Below are 22,782 nucleotides of genomic sequence, written 5' to 3' on the forward strand. Positions count from 1 at the left end.
TGTTAAATTTATGTCACTTTCTGCAGGACAGTGAACGGAGACAGACTGACAAAGCAACCTCTTGATTCTAGGTTGTACAAGCAAAAGGTAAGGTATCTATAGTTAACGCAGATAATCATGTTGATTACTAGCAACACCTAACCGTGTAACAAAAAAAACACATCTTTTAACGCGTTCTTTTATTTTAAAGTACTGACAGATAAAAAGTATGGTTAGTTATGGTAATGAAGTATTTGGTTGCTTTGTCCTATTCCAATTTTCCTATGTTTGTGTACGTTTTTCTTTCTTTCCTTGGATCTTTAAATTTGTTATCTTTTCTGTTTTTACGATTTTTTTTAAATAGCTCTAAACTAGTGTAAGCGACATTAACGTTTCAATGTGACATTGTATTTTTTGTAATTATCTGAAAAAGTGTATTTGCTCTCTAATTTTTTCTACTGTTTAGTGTAAACTTCACTGTTAGATACATATAACTTTCTTTGTCGTTATTGTAACACGCTAGTTGTTCTGTCAACAAAGAAGTTTGATCTGAAAACTTAATTTCTTATTCTCAATGTACTGTCAGTAAAATAAAAACAACACATACAAAATCCTTTTGTCACATTATGTATTTCAGTTTACACTCTGAAAGCGCTCTAACTAGAGTCATGAGAGAGGTGTCACCCCCTCGGATGTTGCCCCTGGCCCTCCTGCTTTGTGTGTTTGGCACCGCAACTTGGCAACCAGTTTCAGGTAAGGATGAATCTGACCCATTGCAATAATACACAGTGCTGTATAATTCAATATGTTGATTTTATAGCGCAATTTTGAATATACATGTAGTTTAGATAGTCGTTTACATTTCTTTTTAAGACACTATAGACATCTGACACACCAAGTGTACAATGTATCAAATACCATCATGATGCAAGAGTTAACCTGAATACAGGAGATATTTCTAATAGTATATCCAACCTTGAGCCAGTATTAGAGCGTATACTGTTGATTAAACAGATGTTCTGTATATTTTTAACAGTGATGGGTATCATTATCATCGCCGTTTTAAGAAAACTGCTACACATGTGTTTTAAGGATCTCCGTACCACTGTCTAAAGCTGTAACTATTGATGTTTTTTTTTTATTCGACATGCCTATAGCTTTGATAAACCATTTTGGAAAATAAAACCATACTTTTCGGGACTCTTATGAAGAAATACTAACGATGAAATAGACCAAATAAACTTTATCAACAGAATTGTTCTTTGTGCTTGTGCTTGTAATACTGTTTATTACAATGTATGATTGCTTAGTACGAGAAGTGTATTACTGTCTATACTATTATATGATAATGTAGTTTGAGGAGTTTAAAGATGTCTATCATATCAATGTGTGATTTAATGTATGATGAGTGTTATACTGTCTATCATTATAACTATCACCGTATAATGACTGTTATAGTACCTATTATATCATTGTGTTTTGTTTATAGTACTTTATGGTATGATGCGTGTACTATTATTACTCTTTTATGTGTGTGTCTGTCCATGTGCATGTGTGTGTCACTATGTAAGGGTGTGACCATGAGCGTAAATGCATTTTCTTCTCTTTCAATAGTGTTCGAATTGTACGTGTATTGTTTGTTATTTCTGTAATTCTTTATTTTTGGAGGAAATAAAGGAAATAATAATAATAATAATAATAATAATAACGGGGTTTGACCAGGACCCGGACCGTAGATTTCAGATTTGTTTTACCTTCACTTTAACAGAATGAGCTTTCGGTTAATGGAAATGTACTAAAGATATTAAAGGGAGGTCACTCTATATATATAAAACCAAAATGCAGTTGTTCAGGGACCCTTAATTTTATCTATAATTGAAACTGTAACAGCATCATGCCAAGGACAGATCAATGTGGCGGTGGCCATGGACGCGTCACAGAGTCTCGGTAAGCTGAACTTCCTCCACGTCAAAGCGTTCACGAAGGCGATAGCGGATCATCTACTTACTGATAACGATGCAGGTAAGGCGAGTGTTCGTGCTGTTTCCACAGACATTTTAAGCTGACGTAAAACAAAACTACATAAGGAAGCGTGATTTTTTGTAATGACTTATGTAAGCTCAGTACGTAAATTGCCTGAAGAGTTGTGGAAACATTGCGAGTATGATGATACTAGGACACGCACGTGCAATGGTTTCTATTTGTGAATGAAATATATAAATGTATACACATAAGAGTGATGAGAACTTACAGAGAACACACAGATATTACATTGAATAATGAGAAACGAATATTACATCGTACGCTCCCCTCAGGATATCATTGTGCAAGTCTACGTGTCAACTTTGTGGCTTAATATAACTCGTCTTTGAAAGTCCTTTGTATGGATCTCGTTGGAAATAATTGCTTTGATTTCAAACATTGTCCATAAAAATAAACTTTCAATGAGGAGCTATATTTAAAAATCAACTTTATCGGCAAATAAAACGGTAGGAATTTTGCATGAGTGCAACTTGAGTAACAGTTGAAATATTATACAATAACAGACTTTTGTGAATAAGGTGAAATATAAACCTGAAAAAGCAATATAAACCGAGGCGAACATTTCCAGGTTAATGTCATATCATATTTACCATCACTAAAGCCGTTTACAGTTTCTAATATGCTTTCTATAATTGAAAGTTTTCAATTAACTTGTTTGGATGCACGGTTTAAAATCGTACAAATCAGCTTAGGAATACAATCACGTTGGCACATACATTTTTTTTTTATGTTTGATAATTATCAAACATACAACTGGCCTTTCATATAATTATTTATCACAAGCGTTTATTGACGATTTCTCTAACGGCTTTATTTGAAAATCGCGATCCACCGGAAAACTAGTCAATGTGAGTGCTTTTAGAACTGGTCACGTGCTTAGGATTTGGCCACTGAGTTGCAAAAAGATATCAAGTATAAAACAAGCGTTATAAATAAAGATTACATGATGCACTCGTTTCATCATAAATATTGTACATATTTATATTTTGGGTTTCCAATAGACGTTCATATCTAGCTACTAGAAGTCAATTGCGCTTTTATAAAAAATAGATGTACTTTACGTTGCACTTGTAATTTTACCGAATATAGAGTTTCAGGAGGTACTGAAGAAGAAGTTCCTTTGAAAGCAAAGAGTTTAATAGAATATTAAGAACATTTGAGTTATTTGGCAAGATAACCAATCATTTGATATCCATACAAATATGTTTTGATAAACTGACAAAACACTTAAAATACAAATTGACAATAGTTTGAGATTTTTTGTTTTGACATCTACATTGTATCTATATCTTTTTTTCAAACCATTGAATTTGCAGCTAACTTCTTTGCGGTAACATTTGCTAGAGAAGTTGACGTCATTGTAGGCGAAAAGATGAATGTCAACGACACTATAGCTAAAATCGACGATTTTGACAAACAGTTGATTGCTGAGACCAATACAAATTTGGCCATAGATAAGTGCTCGTATCTTCTCAAGAACAAAGGTGACCCAGAGAAGCCTAGTGTAATCTTTATAGTGACGGACGGCCGAGCAACTAGTGGTATTTCGGTGGTCATCAAGTCCGCAAAAGAAGCGGCCGCAGACCGGAATATATTGGTGGCTATAGGGGTTGGTAAAGACTTTGCTTACGAGGAGTTACTGTCCATAACAGCCGGGAGGAAGGAGCATGTCCTCAATGGAACATTCGCCAACCTCAATTTGGACGTGTTGGAACAGACTTTGGAAACAATCTGTCACTGTAAGTAGATTGTGATTGAATATATATGCTCATGCTTCTCACTGTTCATTGAAACAGAAACGTCATCAATATATTTGAGAACATTGCATTATTTCTTTTAAATGTTTGAAAACTGTATAACATGTATCTGTTTTTGCTTTTTTATGTCAATATTGTTCATTGCCATATTGACCAAAATTATCAATATTCCGTCACCTGACCATTTTTCTGTATTTTACGACGTCACAATCATACAACATGTTATTTGTGACGCCATGATAAAATTGCAATGAATATGACAAGTTCATGTAATCATATAAGTGTTTTGATTGTATATTTCTTGTAATCTTCCTTTTTTGTTTGTATTGAAACAGTATCCGTGACGGATCCCTTTGATCCCACAATCGTCAGACCGAGTAAGTATCAATAATATATCCACTACCCTAACATTAACAGAGCGAGTAAATAAGTAGTTTAAATATTTACATAATTCTAGTCCAGCAAGTCATTACAAGATAAACAATGGGCTATATAATATCAAGGTAATGTAATACTGTATCGATAGTGTTCATATCGTAGAGCTATACAATAAGTCATTAACGATAAACAATGGGCTGTATAACATATCAAGGTAATGTAATACTTTATCGATAAGGCTCATATTGTAGAGCTATACAATAAGTCATTGAAGATAAACAATGTGCTATATAGCATATCAAGGTAATTTATTACTCTATCGAAAGTGTTCATATTGTAGAGCTATACAATAAGTCATTAACGATAAACAATGGGCTGTATAACATATCAAGGTAATGTAATACTTTATCGATAAGGCTCATATTGTAGAGCTATACAATAAGTCATTGAAGATAAACAATGTGCTATATAGCATATCAAGGTAATTTATTACTCTATCGAAAGTGTTCATATTGTAGAGCTATACAATAAGTCATTAACGATAAACAATGGGCTGTATAACATATCAAGGTAATGTAATACTTTATCGATAAGGCTCATATTGTAGAGCTATACAATAAGTCATTGAAGATAAACAATGTGCTATATAGCATATCAAGGTAATTTATTACTCTATCGAAAGTGTTCATATTGTAGAGCTATACAATAAGTCATTAACGATAAACAATGGGCTGTATAACATATCAAGGTAATGTAATACTTTATCGATAAGGCTCATATTGTAGAGCTATACAATAAGTCATTGAAGATAAACAATGTGCTATATAGCATATCAAGGTAATTTATTACTCTATCGAAAGTGTTCATATTGTAGAGCTGTACAATAAGTCATTAAAAATAAACAATGGCCTGTATAACATATCAAGGTAATGTAATACTTTATCAAAAATTGCTCATATTGTAGAGCTATATAATAAGTATTTAAAGATAAACAATGGACCATATAACATATCACGGTAATGTAATACTGTATCGATAGTGTTCATATTGTAGAACTATACAATAAGTCATTAAAGATAAACAATGTGACATATCACATATCAAGGTAATGTAATACTTTATCAATAGTGTTCATATTGTAGAGCTATACAATAAGTCATTAAAGATAAACAAATAACTACATTATATAGTTCAGGTAATTAATTTTAGCATTAATATCGTGGAGAAATCCGATACACTGTGTTAACTATAAACACTATTAAAACATTTCCATGCCGATTGAGAAATAACAAGATAAGTCATCTTGCTAAGTCTCATGTATAGGTAAATGGTAAATACAGATCAAGTTTCGTTTGACCCGGGGTCGTATTTATACTTGTAAGGCATAAACGTGATTCTGGAGGGTCTTAGCATTGTCTTTCGAATACTTTTTAGCATAAATAAATCATTGAGGATTAACGTTCACGATTTGTAGTAATAAAGACACTACGGGTGATACACTTTATACTACATTACAATGAAGACTTAGTTGGAGTCAAAGTGCTCATAGCAATGAAATGTTTAAAGAATTTGAAATCTCGAAGGTTTAAAAGTGAATATCGGCATATATTTTTCTTGATAAAGATGATTGGCTTTAAGATCAAGGGAAAAATATTTGAAAAACAACATTACTATTCTGGTGATTGATTATCGATGTTAATATCAGTGCTTTAAAAGATAATATGTACATTCGGTAATGTAATAATAAGTGTGTGTGTATGTAACGTTTATACTTGCAGCTTGTCATAACGACGGGACCGTAGCTATCGGGGTAGAAGTATCGTCTTCACTTTCGGAACTAGAGAAACAACAGTTGACCTTGTTACTAGACATGATGAGTCGTGGAACGAACGTTTCTCTATCTAACGGGGAGACAATAACCCCCTTTCACACAGTTGAAAAGTTCATAAACGCATCTAATGACATAAACCCAACGACTATTCCTACAGATAAATTACTTCAGACAATGATGGACAGCCTGAGTCGGCAACAAACTGGACCTAAAATTGCTGTTCTTATCATAGATGGTCAGTGCATTATGTTCGAAGCTTTTCTAAGTTTATCTTTTTTATTAAGTTCTTTTAAAAAAATAATGCTGTCGTTTAATTGTATGTAGTGCTTGTGATTTGTTTTACTTTATATCACACCTATGTGTAAAAATTTGATTATAAAACGTGTCTTAGTTTTATCTATATATAGTTTCGTGCGATAGATATTGTTTGTTTTTTTAAATCGAGTTAATGTAATATGATCTATAAAGGAATTGCTTGCAATAAATTGTAACTTTATATTATATATATGGTGTTGTTCTCGTCGGAAAGACAGTTGGTTATGAGTGAGTAAAAAATATTTGTGTGTGATTTTTTTATTCTGCAGATTCGTATTGGAAAACCAATTTAAATAACCTAATAACCACTAAGAATCTAGTAGAGAATGCCAAAAAAATAGGTATCACAGTCATCGCATTGATCGTCGGCAGACAGTCCGCCGGCATGGAGAAAGTACTGACTACCATTTTCGGAACAGTGAACAAGTTATCAGTTAATTCGAACAACATGGAATCTATCGTCACTTCTGGTTTTAATCAACTTCTGAATCGTATTTGTACAGGTATATATGCTGCTGAAAGTTATCAATTATTATATCAAACTTTTCTTATTTTTCCTTTTACCAGGTACGTAGTGTATTGTGGTATAAATTTGAAAGTGTAATTTGTTATAACACTAATTTTATAAATATATAATATCAATGCTTTGCAGTCAATCACAAAAAATGAGAATCTCGAACAAATATTAATTTTATTCGATCTTATGAAACGTATAAATTTCCAAATATGGATTAAAAACATGTTCATACTAAACTTAACCATGCACAATAAGCATCGAAAACATATTTTTTCAAGATTGGAATAAATTAAAAAAACGAATAAGGAGAACAATACATATTTGCCTTTGACATGGATTTATGACGTCATCGTATAGTTAATAACCATCCCATATTAGATGAAATAGTCCATGATTCATACTGCAACATCAACTGATAGTTTTGCAAAACAATCTGAGTATATGGTACAAATATACATCATTGAATGAACACATTATATGATAAGATAGTCTTTAAATGATAAATAGTATTGAAAGAAAAAAATATTATTTTCATCTAAGTATTCATGCCTATTTATGTAATGTGCATCTGTAACTCTCAAAGTGCTGGGAAAGGGAGATAATCCTTTTTGGTTGTTTTAAGTGTTGTCTGTACCCGATCCGGTCACCACAGTGCCTACAACTACAACAACACCAATGACCACCACGCCACAACCAAGTAAGTTACTTTGGTTTTACTGGTAAAACATATTTACCTCGATTCTCACTCAGCTAGAGATTATGTTAAGTTCCAGCTCACTATATTGAAATCATTAAACGCACTCATTAATTATCGATAAACGACATGTATGTGAAATTATATGGTTTTGTTAATCAGTTGACATGTACGTTTTTATTGTTTTAGTTTTTCATTCATTCATTCATTGTCATATTGATGTGTTACATTTAAGCGTCGTATTAGAGACATTCGCTTTTAATTGCAAAGATGCAATACATGCTAGCCAACATTAATATACACGTGTTAAGGTAAATAAAAAAATACCCAATTGAAACAGTCGAATCTATCTGCTGACATTTCTCTTATGTTCGTAAGGATGATACCTAGTGTATCTGTATCAATCGGTATTTATATAAATATTTGTATATGAGTAATCTGTTATCACATTTATTACATTGTTGTGTCTGTGTAGTTTTTGCTGTCTTTAAATGAATAAATCACTAATTTTTTTCTCAGTTGTTAATTTCGGGGGAGCTTTAGATGTCTACATTACCCTTGATATATGTCAGGCTGTCTCACAAGGCAACGTGTATTTCGGAACTTACGGTCACTTCACCTCGCTTCTAGCGAACAAACTTATTTTTGGACCTTTAAACGTGTCACTGACAACAAGCTTGACTTATTGCTCCGGAGTAGAGGTTATTGCAAAGTCTCGTGACTACGTTTTCGAAACTCACTATTCTCTTCGATGGGCCCGGGATGAATTTGATGGAATTGTGTTTGCTGCTGATATTGTCAATGACATTATACAAAACTGGGACAATACGTTAGAAAACGTGGGTATCATCTTCATCACCGAGAACATGGTCGAAGATGGACTGAGGAGTGTCATAGACAAGGCAAGGACATTAAACATTACGTTAATGGCCGTCACTTTGACTTCGAGCGGAGGTCCAAGCCAAGCCATGGCAGCGAAGGCAGCTCTCATCGATGGATCGTACGTTCATATGACTTACGACGACCTCTACACTCTGCCCGGCCTTGTAAAGATCATCATGCAAAGAATTCCTAACTTATGTATGTTTATACAATCTCCATGTCTGAGTGACAACTTTTGTTAAACATAATAACAAAATAACAAACAAAAAAACTAAGCAATCACTGCTGCGAACACAGCTTTCATTATTGTTCCTGGAACACAACCGATTTTGTAAAATTAATTACCCGACAATGTTGATAGTAAATAGACATGCTTTACATCAGACCATCGGAATGAATTCGCAGGAACTATACTTTCATTTATATTATATAAAGTCTCGTAAAATAGCATACAGATAAATCAATAAATATAATGTATAATTATTTTTTTGACAAGTATGCTATTTAAATTATCTTCTCCTTTTCCCTTTAACAGAAATGTGCACTTGATATTCAGTATGTGACTTATATACGTATTGTTTTCCTTCCGCAGTTAGAGTACCTATGCAGACAGTGGTTGGTATCACATTAGACGATACGTTATCCAAGCAACAATACGTTAGTGTAGATAATTTTCTTCAAACGCTCAGGAGAATGATCAACTCGGTAATAAAGGACAAGAAGTATACGGAATCCTTTCAGCTCGAGCTCTTTAACAAGCTGGAAGTGTCACGAAGAGCAAATATTCTTCGAAGAATAGAGTATTACACCAGCGTCAGTATCAATAAGCCGGACTTTGTGATCATCATATCCAACAGACCTCCATTAGATATGGACATGATAGCCGCTGCCATTAACAAATCTATGGAAGCCGGTGTTCAGGTTTTCATGGCAGGTAAATACTATTTTTACAAACTTTTAATTGATATAATGATATATTACCTAAAAGCCATTATTAGATGACACTTCAATTAATCAAAGAAATTAACTAACAAGGGAAGTTTTAAACAATCCTGTTTGTAGTCATATGGACGATTCTTTTTCGAGCAGGACGACAAGAAATTGATACAATCTAAGCATGTAATAGTATAAGACTCTTCCTGTATGACTCTTTCATTGAATTTTGCATTAATGTTCTTCAAAGTAAACAACATTTTAATTAATACTAGAAAACAATCTGTTGTAGAAAATGTTGTAAATTTGTCAACATTATAAAGAGGTTTTATTGGCACTTTTTTGTATTCATACACATGCTTCAGAACACTTTCGACATGGTCCTTCACTCTTTTGAACACTGGCGAGTCAAAAATGCACGAACTGGCCATGTTCTGTCTTTGCGTACTGCAGAGTTATCTTCTCTTGTGAGCAGATATTGATTGTTACGTCACTGGTTTTTGTGAGAAAATTACGTCGTTTTACCAAAAATGTATGACGTTACTCTCACAAACAAATGACGTACCAATCAATACCTGCTCACAAGACGGAAAGACGGAATATTTCAGTATAAACACTTTGTTTGGCTTATATTATGTTTTAGATGAGTGCTATCTTGTTTCTTGTTTTAGTTACTATCTGGCCAAATGTAATCGATGGTATAAGAAGCGACAATGATATTTGAAATGGCTATATATCACCACCTTAAACATTAAACACGTGCATTTATATTTACGGGGAGTGTGCATATACTTACTGCATGGAGTGATACTATAGAAAATCATACACCAGTGACTAATAAATAAATTCCGTATGATACATGTAATCAAAAGTATGCCAAAATACTTTAAAACTCATCTCTCAAATCTCTTTTTATTTAATGATTTATTTGTATAGTATGTGTCTAGAATAAAAGGCATGCAAGGCTGTCCTTCTTTTTAAACATTCTTCGGGAACTTGTATACATCTCATTAACTTGTATACATCTCATTTGCATGTATATTTTCACATAACAATTGATTAAAAGCAAAATCGTTATTAGAATTTACGTACATACTGCTTTCTAGGTTTCACAGGAGCTTTAAGTCTACCAGTGGAGACCATCGCGTCAGCAATAGGTTGGTATTTGTGTAATATATATGATTATAGAGTAATTCATTAAATGGGTTTTTTAAACGATATACTTTGATTTCATGGATTAAGCTTATCTTCTGTGTGTGTAATTTGAGGTCATCACGATTTTTAAAATTCACTAGTGTTTATGATTTTATCATTCTAATTTTTATTTTATTTTTGAAACCGTACATTTTAAACGCAGAGTAAGCTTTTACTCTAGGCTCTGTTCGTTTAATTATGTTAACATTAAAAAATACGCTAAAATATATTAATTACAATTTATATTTAAGAAAAAAAACAGGCATTTTAAATTTTCAAATTCATAGATCAGGAAAACAAGTCCATTGCCATACTAATCGACTCTTCAGAGAGTGTTTCGAAAGAGGATTTCTTCAGCGCGCATCAAACGTCTGCTTCCCTCATGTGGAGATTGAATAAAACAGTTAATTTAGAGGTTAGTACGTTTGATGTTAACGTCCATGTGGAGATCCCAATGACAGAATATTCTCTCAATACAAGAATCGCATTTGTTAGAAAGCTGTACAGGATGTCCCATCTAATGGTGAAGCCACCCTTGTACAAAGTTATAGAAACAATGGCTGAGATGTCGGAAACCTACGACAGCGTTGACGACGATGTCCGAATGGTCGGTGTCATGTTCATTGCAGAACGACCGAGATATATCAACCTACTGAATCTATTCAAGAACTACATCTACGCTAACCGCTCGACACTTATAGTTGTTGACGTTTCCGTCGGTGGAAATATAGAAGGGCTTGAGCAGGATCCCTCATTGTATCCAATGCATATTATTCGCACAAGCAATTTGGAATTTGATGGTCTCCCGGGACAAATTTTGGAATTCATGAACTCGACTGGTGAGTACTATACCCGGCACAAATTATTTGAAAATTCCATTTTTAACACCAGGCAGGACAACCTTAATACTTTTTAGTCTTGTTCCGCTTTTGTTTTTGTTGTGTTTCTGCTCATCTATGTTTCAAATGGTAATTTACATTTCACAGTGATTACTAAAAAACAGTAAACATATATCAAAATAACATGAATTGAACAGAACTTAAATGGCATTAGTTACAATTATTCAATAGACATTGAATGTAAAAATATGTTTTACTTTCTATTTTAAATTATTTTTTGTATGTTTTAGGATATTCAAAGTACCACACTGTTTTTACCGCTGGTCAGATAAGTTTTTTAGAAGGAAAATTTAACCTGTTCGAAAATATGCTTCAAGCGTTTCGGAACGCCGCAGATGATTACAACTTCAGTGCAGATTTTGGCCTGATAACTATGGAAAGCAATGCATTGTTTGATTACTTCAATATAAACATGGATGAGATAATCTACATTCTTCGCAAATTAATGAAAGTCAGTGATAGGGGGTCAGAAACAGCCCTTGATTATTCTTCCGGGTTGTTAAAAGAACACAGAATTGCTCAGACACAACAGAAACAGGGTGTCAGCGTTATAATAACTGACGAAAACCCGAAATTCCCTAACGTGGTTGCAAGCAAAGCTGCAAAAGCACGGGACGAAGACGGCAATCATGTGTTAGTGATTGGAGTCGGAGACAATCTGAACAAATCTAGTCTGCTGTCCTTGAATAATGTCGGCGATGATGACTTGTGTATCGCTTCGGACGGCGTGGACCTCCGAAATAGCTGTGTAGGGTGGTTGGTCGACAGATTAAGAACATGTAAGTGCTGTACCATTTAAAAGTGTGTTCATGAACATGTTCAGGGTCCCCTTTCACTGTCTTTAAACGCAATGTAGTAGCTTATTCATTACACATGGATAATGTGTACATGAATCAATGCATAGAAAATAACCAGATACTTTGTTTTCATCAGATAAAGCTCCAAGGGCGATCACTCTATTATAAAACAATAATACAAAACGCTATATATTAAGCTTTATTCAGTAATGGCCAACATACACATGTTTTGTAGGATATAATGGGGTTTATTTTTTTGTTTTATATTTCAGTGCCAACTATTACTCCTATCCAGTCGTGTAAGTATCACACTTTAAATGTCATTATGGTGTCTTATTATGGATAAAACTACAACAGACATGTGTAATGTGCACTCTGTCCTTATGCCAACATGGTCGGAGATGTATGTCACTATATGTAGGTGTGACTAAGTGTCAATTGTCCGTAGTACAATGCGAGGCGACCTGTTAACCGAAAACTAATTGGGTTATATATGTGACAGAGTAGTTCTGCAAAATATATAAGTACTTATAATTTAATGATGAACTTATTTACCGTATTGCATTTGGTCGTATTTTGTTTTGTTTCTAGCGACTACGTCTTCAACAGCTACAATGATGACGACAACACCGACTCCCTTCGTACCATGTACGTACACTTTATATACCACCTCGTCAGTATAACCAAACGGTTTGGAAAGATTTTATCTAAACGCATACTTGAAAATTACTTATGACACAATAAAGGCAATTTCTTATTTTAATTCGTGTTCATAGCACAGCAAACGTTCCACGTGAATAAATTTCCATTGTATACTTACTGTATGATGACACTGTTACGCCGTTGTTCTTACAGCTAATTCACCAACCTTAACTACTAATACTCCCCTTCCACTCTGTAAGTATAATAACCGCTACCGAGCAGCTTATTGTAGGGTTAAAGATGAGCATACAAACTCTTTGCGCTATTAACAGATGATGAATACATTTGTTCTATTGCACTAAATGATGACTTTGAACTACTTTAAAATAACTTATTATAAATCGTTTTCTTTATCGACTAAAATCTTTGGTACAAACTGTCTAGACTGTTTTCATGATTGCGAAGCAAAATACAGAATTTTAATGATTAACTTTGGCACAAGCGACGAAGAAAGCTATCCTTTTGACGCTATATTCCATGTAAACGTAACTTATAATAAATAGATTATATGAATATTACAGCATCATCTAGCACTACCATTAAACCAACAAATTCGAGTAAGTATGACGTTTGGAATTATCGGTATCAGATGTGGTAATATAATTATTTTACAATCGTATCAAACACATTTTTCTTTTTTTGTTGTTCAAATTACACCATAATTCTTTATCAAGAGTCAATCTCACCATGCAAAAATAATTCACTTCGTATGAAGTAATAATCTGTTATAATGACTTTTGCAAAGAAACTTTTCCGCTGCTATTGTATCAGTAAACGACCTAGTTAAAATTTTCTTCATCGTCGTTATTAAAGCAACAAAAAAACCAACACAATCAACAACAACAACAACAACAACAACAACAACGTTTAGAACTACTTCTACACCTGGTCCACCATGTAAGTATTCTAGTTTTGACATTTGGACAACCTTGACAAACCTGCTTGACAATATGACAATATACCGGTTTAAATTATTAACAAACAAAGGACAAACATTACTATTTTTATCTCATTAAAATAAAAGCACGATATTTCGATATTAATATGACAGAAGTATATCAACTTTCCAATTTCTGAAATCCCATTATATAAGCGCTGAAAAGTTATAGTTAAGGTATTCAGATTATTAAGTTCAGTTTAGTCACAGTTCAATGTATCATTAAATAAATCATTTTCATATAAAAACGTCAATCAATTATCATTGTTGCTGTTATAGCAACAACATCAGCAGTATCAGCATCAACAGTATATAATACCACCATACCTTCTATAATAACTACACCTGCAGCAACAGCAACAAAGAAAGCAAAAACAACAACAACATCAACAACACCACCACCATCACCACCAACATCATCATCATCATCATCATCATCATCATCATCATCATCATCATCATCATCATCATCATCATCATCATCAACAACAACACCAACAACATCATCATCAACAACAACACAAACAACATCATCATCAACAACAACACCAACAACGTCATCAACAACACCAACAACACCATCAACAACACCAACAACAACGACAGCAGCAACATCATCATCAACAACAACAACACCAACAACACCAACAACAACATCATCATCATCATCAACAACAACAGCAATAACACCATCTTCAACAACAACACCACAAACAACAACACCACCAACAGCATCATCAACAACAACAACAACATCAACACCAACAACAACACCTACAACAACACCAACAATAACATCATCATCATCATCAACAACAACAGCAATAACATCATCAACAACAACACCAACAATAACAACAGCAGCAACAGCATCATCAACAACAACACAGCCACCAACAACAGCATCAACAGCAACAAAACCGCCACAACCAACATCATTATCAACAACAACACAACCACAAACAACAATAGCAACATCATCAATAACACCAAAAATACCACCACCAACAACAACAACAACAACAACAACATCAACAACAACAACAGTAACAACAACAAAAGCAAAATCAACAACATCATCAACAACAACAGCAACAACATCAGCGTCAACTCAAAGTACTGTCAAACCTATTCATTATGGTAAGTATGTGTCGTCTAAAACGCAAGCTTACCTTGTAAATGTTTGAATACAATTTGTGCTTTGCCTTTTTTATCTTACCTGCTTAGCTACACACAAATTGCAAATATCCAGAACATTGAAAAGGAACTTAATTTACTTAATTATCAATAATTAAACTTATAAACAAAAACGGTGTACAAGCATGTCTATTTGCAAATGTATCTATAGTAATAATTAATGAATAAAATTACATAAGAACAGCATTCTCTGTACCTCAAGTCGTTGTTTAAGATTTTTACTTTGAAGCATTGGACTGTCGTTCCATATTTTTTTATTTTCAAATGGAGAGGATATACAAAATCTATTTTCTATTTATCACGAGAGGCCCAACACAAATATGAGCTCTAGTGGAGTATTATCAAACACAGTAGTTCTCCAAAACACCTGCAAAATGCACTTGTACCACCAGTCTTTTGCACTCTTAACACTTATCATACAAATTTCTCAAAACAACGTTTGATTGGTTCTTTTTCTTTTTCTCCTACTTCCTTGCAAAATTGAATACGCGATAAAAAGTTGCCGTTTTCAATACAGTCACGTTACAAGAATGGGGACTTCTTTAAACAAACTTGCTACATGTATGAAGCTTTTGCATAAATGCTTAAAATGTTTAAGATTTCCAGTTGTTTTACTCTAGCCAGATGCGATCCTCCTGGTTAGTTTTTACATTATTTAAAAAATCTGCTATGCTCATTGCTGCCTACGTAAGTTAATTAGACCGATGTTATATGCTACAAAATCAGCATCTTTTGCTTACCAGCAATGCGCGGCTACTGAATATGCGTACTTCTTCGTTATAATATAACGTAACTTCGCCTTTACACCACTTTAAAGCCAATTAAGCGTCACAGCACAACGCTACCACGCTGAACATTTTTGTTTATGAGCGCTAGATTTATCTACTACTTTATAAATACATTTACACTGTATTAAAAATAAAGCAATGCAATTAAGTACATTTGATTATTTGAGCTGTTCTCATTGTTTTGTAACAATTCACATCTGCAATTAGCCTCAACTCTATTTGAAATTTCATGTATTCTTGCAAGTACGGGGAAGTAATGATTTCATGGATTGTATCTTTAGCTATCTATGGTTAACTTCAATTGAATGGATTGTTGCATGATATGACGTGCCCTCTTTTGCAGTTGAGAATTCACTTTGTGTATTGGGACGGTAAAGATATGTACACTTACAAAGTCAACATATACTCATTTATGAATTGCGTTGCTATCCTGTTTGTCTGAAGTACAAATGACGAAAAACCAAGTCCTAACAAAGCAAAAATATCAATAGTTTTGTTTCTGAGTAGCAGTATACCATGAATCATACGTTTACAACCAACACATGTCATTATAGATATTATGATTAATGAAAATTGCATTTATTTTACAGGAATGTTTCTATAATCAGATTTCCATTATAAAGGATGATATAAGCTAATAAAATCCTAATAATTTGGTCAATTTTGATAGTTTAATAGCAAACAATAGATAATACTTATTGTATAGAGATACATGGCGAATTATTCATACTTTGTAGTGGACCCGGTTTAAAGTTAACAGGAAGACATCACATTCTTTTAGTAATGCAATTGAACATTATTTTTTAATTCAGCGTCTTCAAGTCATATTATTTGATTTCAGTAACAAACACTTATTCGTGTTAAAATATGTAATAGGCATAGAAACAGTGATAGTGATTATGAATAGGAAATTGTATTAGAAAGATAAAATGTTAATCAAGATATTCTTGAACATCACTTATCTCCATTCGGCTTTCTCTCAATATATTAGTGTGTATGCAATACAAGAGTAATACCATGTTCTTTTGGTTGGATTGGACAGTGTGCAATGCTGAGGCACACGTTGGCATTGGAGTGGCGTCGAGTCTACAGGTACGTGATGTCTTTGAAATCCTCCAAGACAACATTACTCAGTCAACTGGAGATGACGTCAAGTTCAAGTTCCTGTTCTTCATTAATTCACAACTGTTTCAAGCCAACACCGAGATAAAAAGTTCCGATCCAAAAGCTTTTCGGAGCGTGGTAGAGGAAGTGAACGCAAGGCTGACAAATCTGTACACAGGTCAGTCCAATCTGGTCGCTCTGATCTTTACCGACGCAAAATCTGCAGCCGATGGTATATCGTCCGATGTCTTCAACACCCTCAGTACGTATATTGAGTTTGTGGTATTTGGAATAGGACAGTTTAGTGATTCAGCCACAGCTGACCTGAAAAAACTTACCAGAAACAAGCCACATAGTTTGATCATGGTCGATGACGTAGGTGGCATAGACTACGACAACAATTTAGCTTTTCTGGGTAAAGCTGTCTGTGATGGTAAGTTCAAAGTATAATCTGTGTGAGCTAAAGGTTTTACCGTACGTTATAACAAATGTATTCTTGATATTGTAATTGATTCGTTTACATCTTTTATAACAAATGGTATATTTTTTTATAAATAATGTTCACCTCTCTTAACATGACTAATGAAGCAAATATACCTTTCAAAACTATATGTTGTGCATGTTTATTTGAACATTTATATTTTTATAACGAGAAAATTGTTCTATTGACAACGGGTCCGAATTTTGTACTATGAAGGTGGCGAAACGGCAAATTTTCTTATTTTACATTAATACACACACAAGTTTGTTAGTTTCCCCTTTTTTGTATGTTTTCACAGCTATAACGAAGACTCCTGTTATAGACATTCGTGAGTATTTTAAGCAGGTTTAATCAAAATACCTTTTTCGGTATAGTTATACAACTTCAAGTGAATAACTGAAGGTTAAAGCATGTTTGGAAAATAGTGCAATAATCTAATTTATAATTAGGAATATCAAAGTGCATTTGATGCTATATTAGATTGTGTATATATATTTATGAATACCCGGAAAAATAAAAACAAAACAAAAATTGAACACTAAAATAAGGATATTCTTACTAGTGTCATTATTTTCATACACTTATACATTTTTCGACCAGGTACCAACATTACTAAGATTTGTTCTAGCCGACCACTTGATAGCAGCTTTGGTTTGGACGCCGAAAACGTGTGGTATCCATTCGATTGTACAAAGTTCATTAACTGTAAACGCATGGGTTCCAGTGTGAGCGCTGATGTGCTTTCGTGTCCAATGAACATAAGGTTTAATACGGACACACACAAGTGTGACATCAGTCAGGATGTTATATGCAAGGAAGTCACAGGTAAGCAAACTTCCTTAAAAAAAGAGGACCACTGCATTAGTTTCAGTCAAAAGAGTTCCATCTGACTTAGCTTCTCTTGTCAGGTATTAAGCGTACCTCCCATTCTGGTATAATTCTAGATGACAACATTGGTAAAATTTAAATTTGGCCATAGATACATCTGTAGCTCCCATGTTCCATCGATGTTTCTTTCTGATTGTTTTGGATTTTTTTTTTCCTTTTTTTTCTTGGCTATATTTTGTTTTCAAATACTTTAATGATAATTCACGCGTCTGCCCCTCTGTTACTTACTTATTGTTGTTTCGACAATTTAAATTGCTAACGTTTTGGCCCCTAACATCATCAATGAGTCCTAGAAAAGCGAAACAGTTGTATGATGCAGTGTAATTCATTTTTGGCATACTTTATATAGATGTATTACAAAATTTTAAAGATGCATCACATGTTTGTGTGTGTTAAGTTCATCTTTCGAACAGTTTGTAAAACATATGAAGAATGTCCTTATATGTCATTCTTCTGTAGACAAGGACCTAAAAATGTATTTTATCAAAGTGACAATAGTAATAATTGATCACTGTAATGTGGTAAACGCTGTGTTATATACTATAATATACAGATGAGGTATAAATAAAATAAAAATTTGATAATATATCAGCATTGTGCTAAATTTTCTGTACTTTCTTTTATAGCTACTGAATATGCTCTTGAAATCGGGAAAATCGTTGATCCTCCTCCTCCCAAAGGTAAGGTTTTATAATAGTTAACATATAATCGCTTTGTATCGTACATATTTTTGTCGGATGATTAACAGTTGCACTGACATGTGAATGTCTGGTAGGTTATCAAGCTAAATTATTGTTAAATAATCCATACATTAAACTCCACCCAATACATATCTATCTATCATATGCTTACCAATGCTGCCTTGCATTTTGTTTTGTCTAAATAAAAAGAAACTCCATGTGTGTTTTCTGTCGTCTTTCAGTGGTAAATTTAACAGAGGAATGCATCAACAACTGTTTCAAAGCAGGGGATTTGACTGATAATTACGGTTATACTTACCATCCAACTGATTGTTCCAAGTTCATCGTGTGTCGTCGCCAGGGCTACATCAATCCGGGTTACACCTTCATCACTCAGGTAGAGAATTGTCCCGGTGGTCTATTCTGGAACGCTCAGCGGAAAATGTGTGTCCCTACTCACCTTGCCGAATGTGCAGCCGGTAATCTATGTTACATTTTCTGTTTTTTTTAATGTCTTACTATATATAAACCGGGAAAAGTTCGCTGTAGTTTATTTTTCGCACGTTTCGCCTTCCGCAATTAAAGCATATTTATCATATCATAACAGCGAGTATTTATACACAATTTACCCTATATAGTAATCATATGCGAAAGGCGAATATTTCACTGGCCAAATACAGATTTTACTAGGGAAGGGCGAATTTTTGAAGAAGCAAACACTTTCCAGTATACAGTATTGTTATTTAGGGCATATTTTAGAATCCTTTTTCATTACTTGCATGCTTATGCTGGTAAAGAATAAAACTTTTTAGTTCTTCGAAACACCATATATGTAATTCCAGAGTCAGTTGACCAAATGTGTTATGTCATAGTTTTTCGTAATGAAAACAAGCAAAAATCGTTATTTGTTTAACGCTTCATCTTTTGAAGTACAGCCTGCACCTATATCACTTACTGGAAAATCGCGAGAGAATTAAAATTAGATGAATGGGAACTTGACAATATTATGTATTAGCGATATTGATCAAAAGTTGGTTCAAAGAATTAAATTACATAAAATAAGCAGTCAACTCTCGCTAGTTATGACGACACCTCTAGATGAACATATTTTTTTTTTTATAAATCAGTTAAACAAAATCTATAAATCTAATGGACCCTTATAAAATACAATCCGATGCCATAAGCGCAACAGTTAGTAATAAGTATCAAAATTCAGTTAGAGTACTGATAAATGAATAATAACAGATGTCGAAAGCATATATTATACCCAACAGTAAATACATGAATGACATAAAATAGTGTTGTAATATGATGTAAAATCAAACACGCAAACAAAAATGATACCAAATTCTACTTTATTTGAGATTTCAGATTAAATAAACATATTTGTGAAGACAAAAACGACAAAAAACTCGGGATATCCGATCTAATATACACATTTTCTTTGTATATACTATTATAAAAGAACAATATGAAAATCGAGACGCTGTTTTACTGGTAATTAACAAAAACCTACATTGATGATATCCAATTGAGAACAGAATTGTTTTTTTTTATTTAAATCAAAGCGAACATGAAACATACAGATACAAAAAAGTTCCGACTAAATTTGAGATATTCAATTAAAAAGACACATTTTCTTATTATAAAAACATAATAAAAGCGAACAAGAGACAAAAATAAAAATTCGAAATATCTAACTTTGCACTTGGTGTTTTACTACAATTTAGGAAAGATTATAATGATTATTATCAGGATATGGAACTTTAAATAACAAAAATGTTTATATTTACAGTATCACCTGTTTATCATTACAGATATGTGTAAAACTAAATCGCTGTTTGCTTTTTGGAAAGTCAACTGTAGACATTTCTATAAGTGCGACAATGGACAATCCCGGCTTGAACACTGTGCCTATGGAAGGAAGTTTCAGTCCGATGGTAACTGTGTTGACGATCCTCTACAGACCTGTACAGTTCCTATAGGTAGTATACGTATCATTTTAAATAAGCTTCTATATTAAACATGTATTGCCCTTGTTTTTGGATGACACGATTGTTTATACCCTGAAAATGAGCGCGTTTCAATAGGACACAAATCATATTTTCCCACTGGAAGGGCAAGACATAATTTATTAAACCAAAATAGAACAATACGACAAGTGTGCAGATGATTGGGCTTCGGAGCCAATGTTGTTGTCTGCTTCAGTCAATGATGGACACAGATGTGGTGACCTTTGCAATTTATAAGAGTGGTTCAGAATAAGGGGAATAATATAACCGCGAAAACCGAAGCAGGTGAGGTTAACGTTATATATATTTCCTGGTCGTGTAATCCAAATAATCCAGTCATACATGTTGCTATATATGATTTCAATAATAAAGGTTATTTAAGAAATAATCAACATATGTGCGTGCATTATGGTAGAATATATAACGAGGGTGAGAAAATGTTGGTAAAAAAAATAATCGAAGGCCGCTTTGGCCTGAGTTAATTATTTTTCCAACATTTTCAAATCCCGAACTAATCATTTACCATTTTGTCTTCAGACCTGTACATTTCAAATGTCAATAATTAATAAACCATTTCACTGTACGGACCCATATACTTTAGGTATATAGATCCGTGTAATCTTTTGAATGGCAGGCCTGTCAAATATTTTGATCCCGCCTGACAGTTATGCTATTTTTGTTAATGCATGTTAAAATACGGGGAGGTTGTTGGAACAGCATGCGTGCGCACTATTTCACGTGCATTGGTAATTGGCACGCGCATGGTATATCGCTCAATAATGCACTCTTTTTAACCAATGAAAACCGTCGTTACATCACAGACGTGGTAGAATTGTTGTTATTATTTTGCTGCATTCGTAAGATTATTTTCAAATCATGGTAATAATTCACAGTACAACCGGAACTATGTTACAACCTCCCCTGGACAGACAGTACCATGTACATTGACCGTACGATCGGCGATAATGGCAAGCTGACGCAGTGTCCTCTTGGCAAAATGTACGACCACCAGACATGTACATGCAGCAGGAATTACGTCACTGGAAGTAAGTGTTATGATTCATCTTTGAGAATACTGTTTGTTGATTAAAACTCGTTATTATTTTTGTTTTGAATTGCTGGATAAGACAATATTTCTTTTACTTTAGAAAACTACAGTTTGGTTTTCCTTACGAACCCTGAACGTATCTGCATTTAATTTTGCGTTTCAGCCTGTCAGCCATTGATATCAGAAACAATGGACAACGCCAGGACAATTAACAACGTATGGATGCGTGGTGGAGCAGCCACATTCATGGGACTGGGGTTGTTGATCATTCCACAACCATCTCCTCTTACCGACACCTTCCTCGTACACATCGTAATTAGTGTGTCCAAGTCTAACCAGGATATGGTTATGTTGAGTAGTTGCCAAGCACCAGATACATCTGCATTCAGTCTCCGGTTGACCAATGACAGACTAACCGTTAAAGTTAGGATGGCGAGTGGTACTGTGACTTTGACATCTAAGATACAGGTCAGTATTAAACCATCATTTTACTGCATTCGATCAAATATCCCTTTTTCTATTTATAGATTTGTATCCAAAATTGGAAAAGAGATGTCGGTAGCCTTTTTGTTGCAGTGACGACTGAAAATTGTCATTATAGTGTAAATTATAACTCAAACGATGGATGTTTTATAATGATTCATTTTTTTAAATTAAAGAATTAGCTGCACCGTGACAAGGATAAATTTACACATGACAGAAATTAAATAACAAACATACTGTTAT

General features: G+C 33.7%; 1 protein-coding gene across 1 annotated transcript in view; it reads left to right on the plus strand.

Moving 5' to 3' along the window:
* The window catches only part of LOC110457672, a 25,331-nt gene continuing 2,549 nt past the window's right edge, over positions 1–22,782 (plus strand). The window contains exons 1-25 of the mRNA XM_021509033.1: positions 1–87; positions 617–732; positions 1,870–2,001; positions 3,339–3,761; positions 4,115–4,156; positions 5,936–6,223; positions 6,573–6,806; positions 7,443–7,517; positions 8,034–8,594; positions 8,989–9,330; positions 10,436–10,486; positions 10,811–11,362; positions 11,653–12,201; positions 12,492–12,518; positions 12,811–12,867; positions 13,075–13,116; positions 13,735–13,818; positions 16,886–17,380; positions 17,727–17,756; positions 18,029–18,253; positions 18,943–18,996; positions 19,239–19,475; positions 20,814–20,981; positions 21,902–22,054; positions 22,220–22,524. Of these exons, the coding sequence (XP_021364708.1) occupies positions 648–732; positions 1,870–2,001; positions 3,339–3,761; positions 4,115–4,156; positions 5,936–6,223; positions 6,573–6,806; positions 7,443–7,517; positions 8,034–8,594; positions 8,989–9,330; positions 10,436–10,486; positions 10,811–11,362; positions 11,653–12,201; positions 12,492–12,518; positions 12,811–12,867; positions 13,075–13,116; positions 13,735–13,818; positions 16,886–17,380; positions 17,727–17,756; positions 18,029–18,253; positions 18,943–18,996; positions 19,239–19,475; positions 20,814–20,981; positions 21,902–22,054; positions 22,220–22,524 (5,211 nt within the window). The 5' untranslated portion in view covers positions 1–87; positions 617–647. The remainder of the gene's footprint in view (positions 88–616; positions 733–1,869; positions 2,002–3,338; positions 3,762–4,114; positions 4,157–5,935; positions 6,224–6,572; positions 6,807–7,442; positions 7,518–8,033; positions 8,595–8,988; positions 9,331–10,435; positions 10,487–10,810; positions 11,363–11,652; positions 12,202–12,491; positions 12,519–12,810; positions 12,868–13,074; positions 13,117–13,734; positions 13,819–16,885; positions 17,381–17,726; positions 17,757–18,028; positions 18,254–18,942; positions 18,997–19,238; positions 19,476–20,813; positions 20,982–21,901; positions 22,055–22,219; positions 22,525–22,782) is intronic.

This window comes from Mizuhopecten yessoensis, unplaced genomic scaffold, assembly GCF_002113885.1.
Source record: "Mizuhopecten yessoensis strain PY_sf001 unplaced genomic scaffold, ASM211388v2 scaffold9299, whole genome shotgun sequence".
In the NCBI taxonomy this organism is placed as follows: domain Eukaryota; kingdom Metazoa; phylum Mollusca; class Bivalvia; order Pectinida; family Pectinidae; genus Mizuhopecten; species Mizuhopecten yessoensis.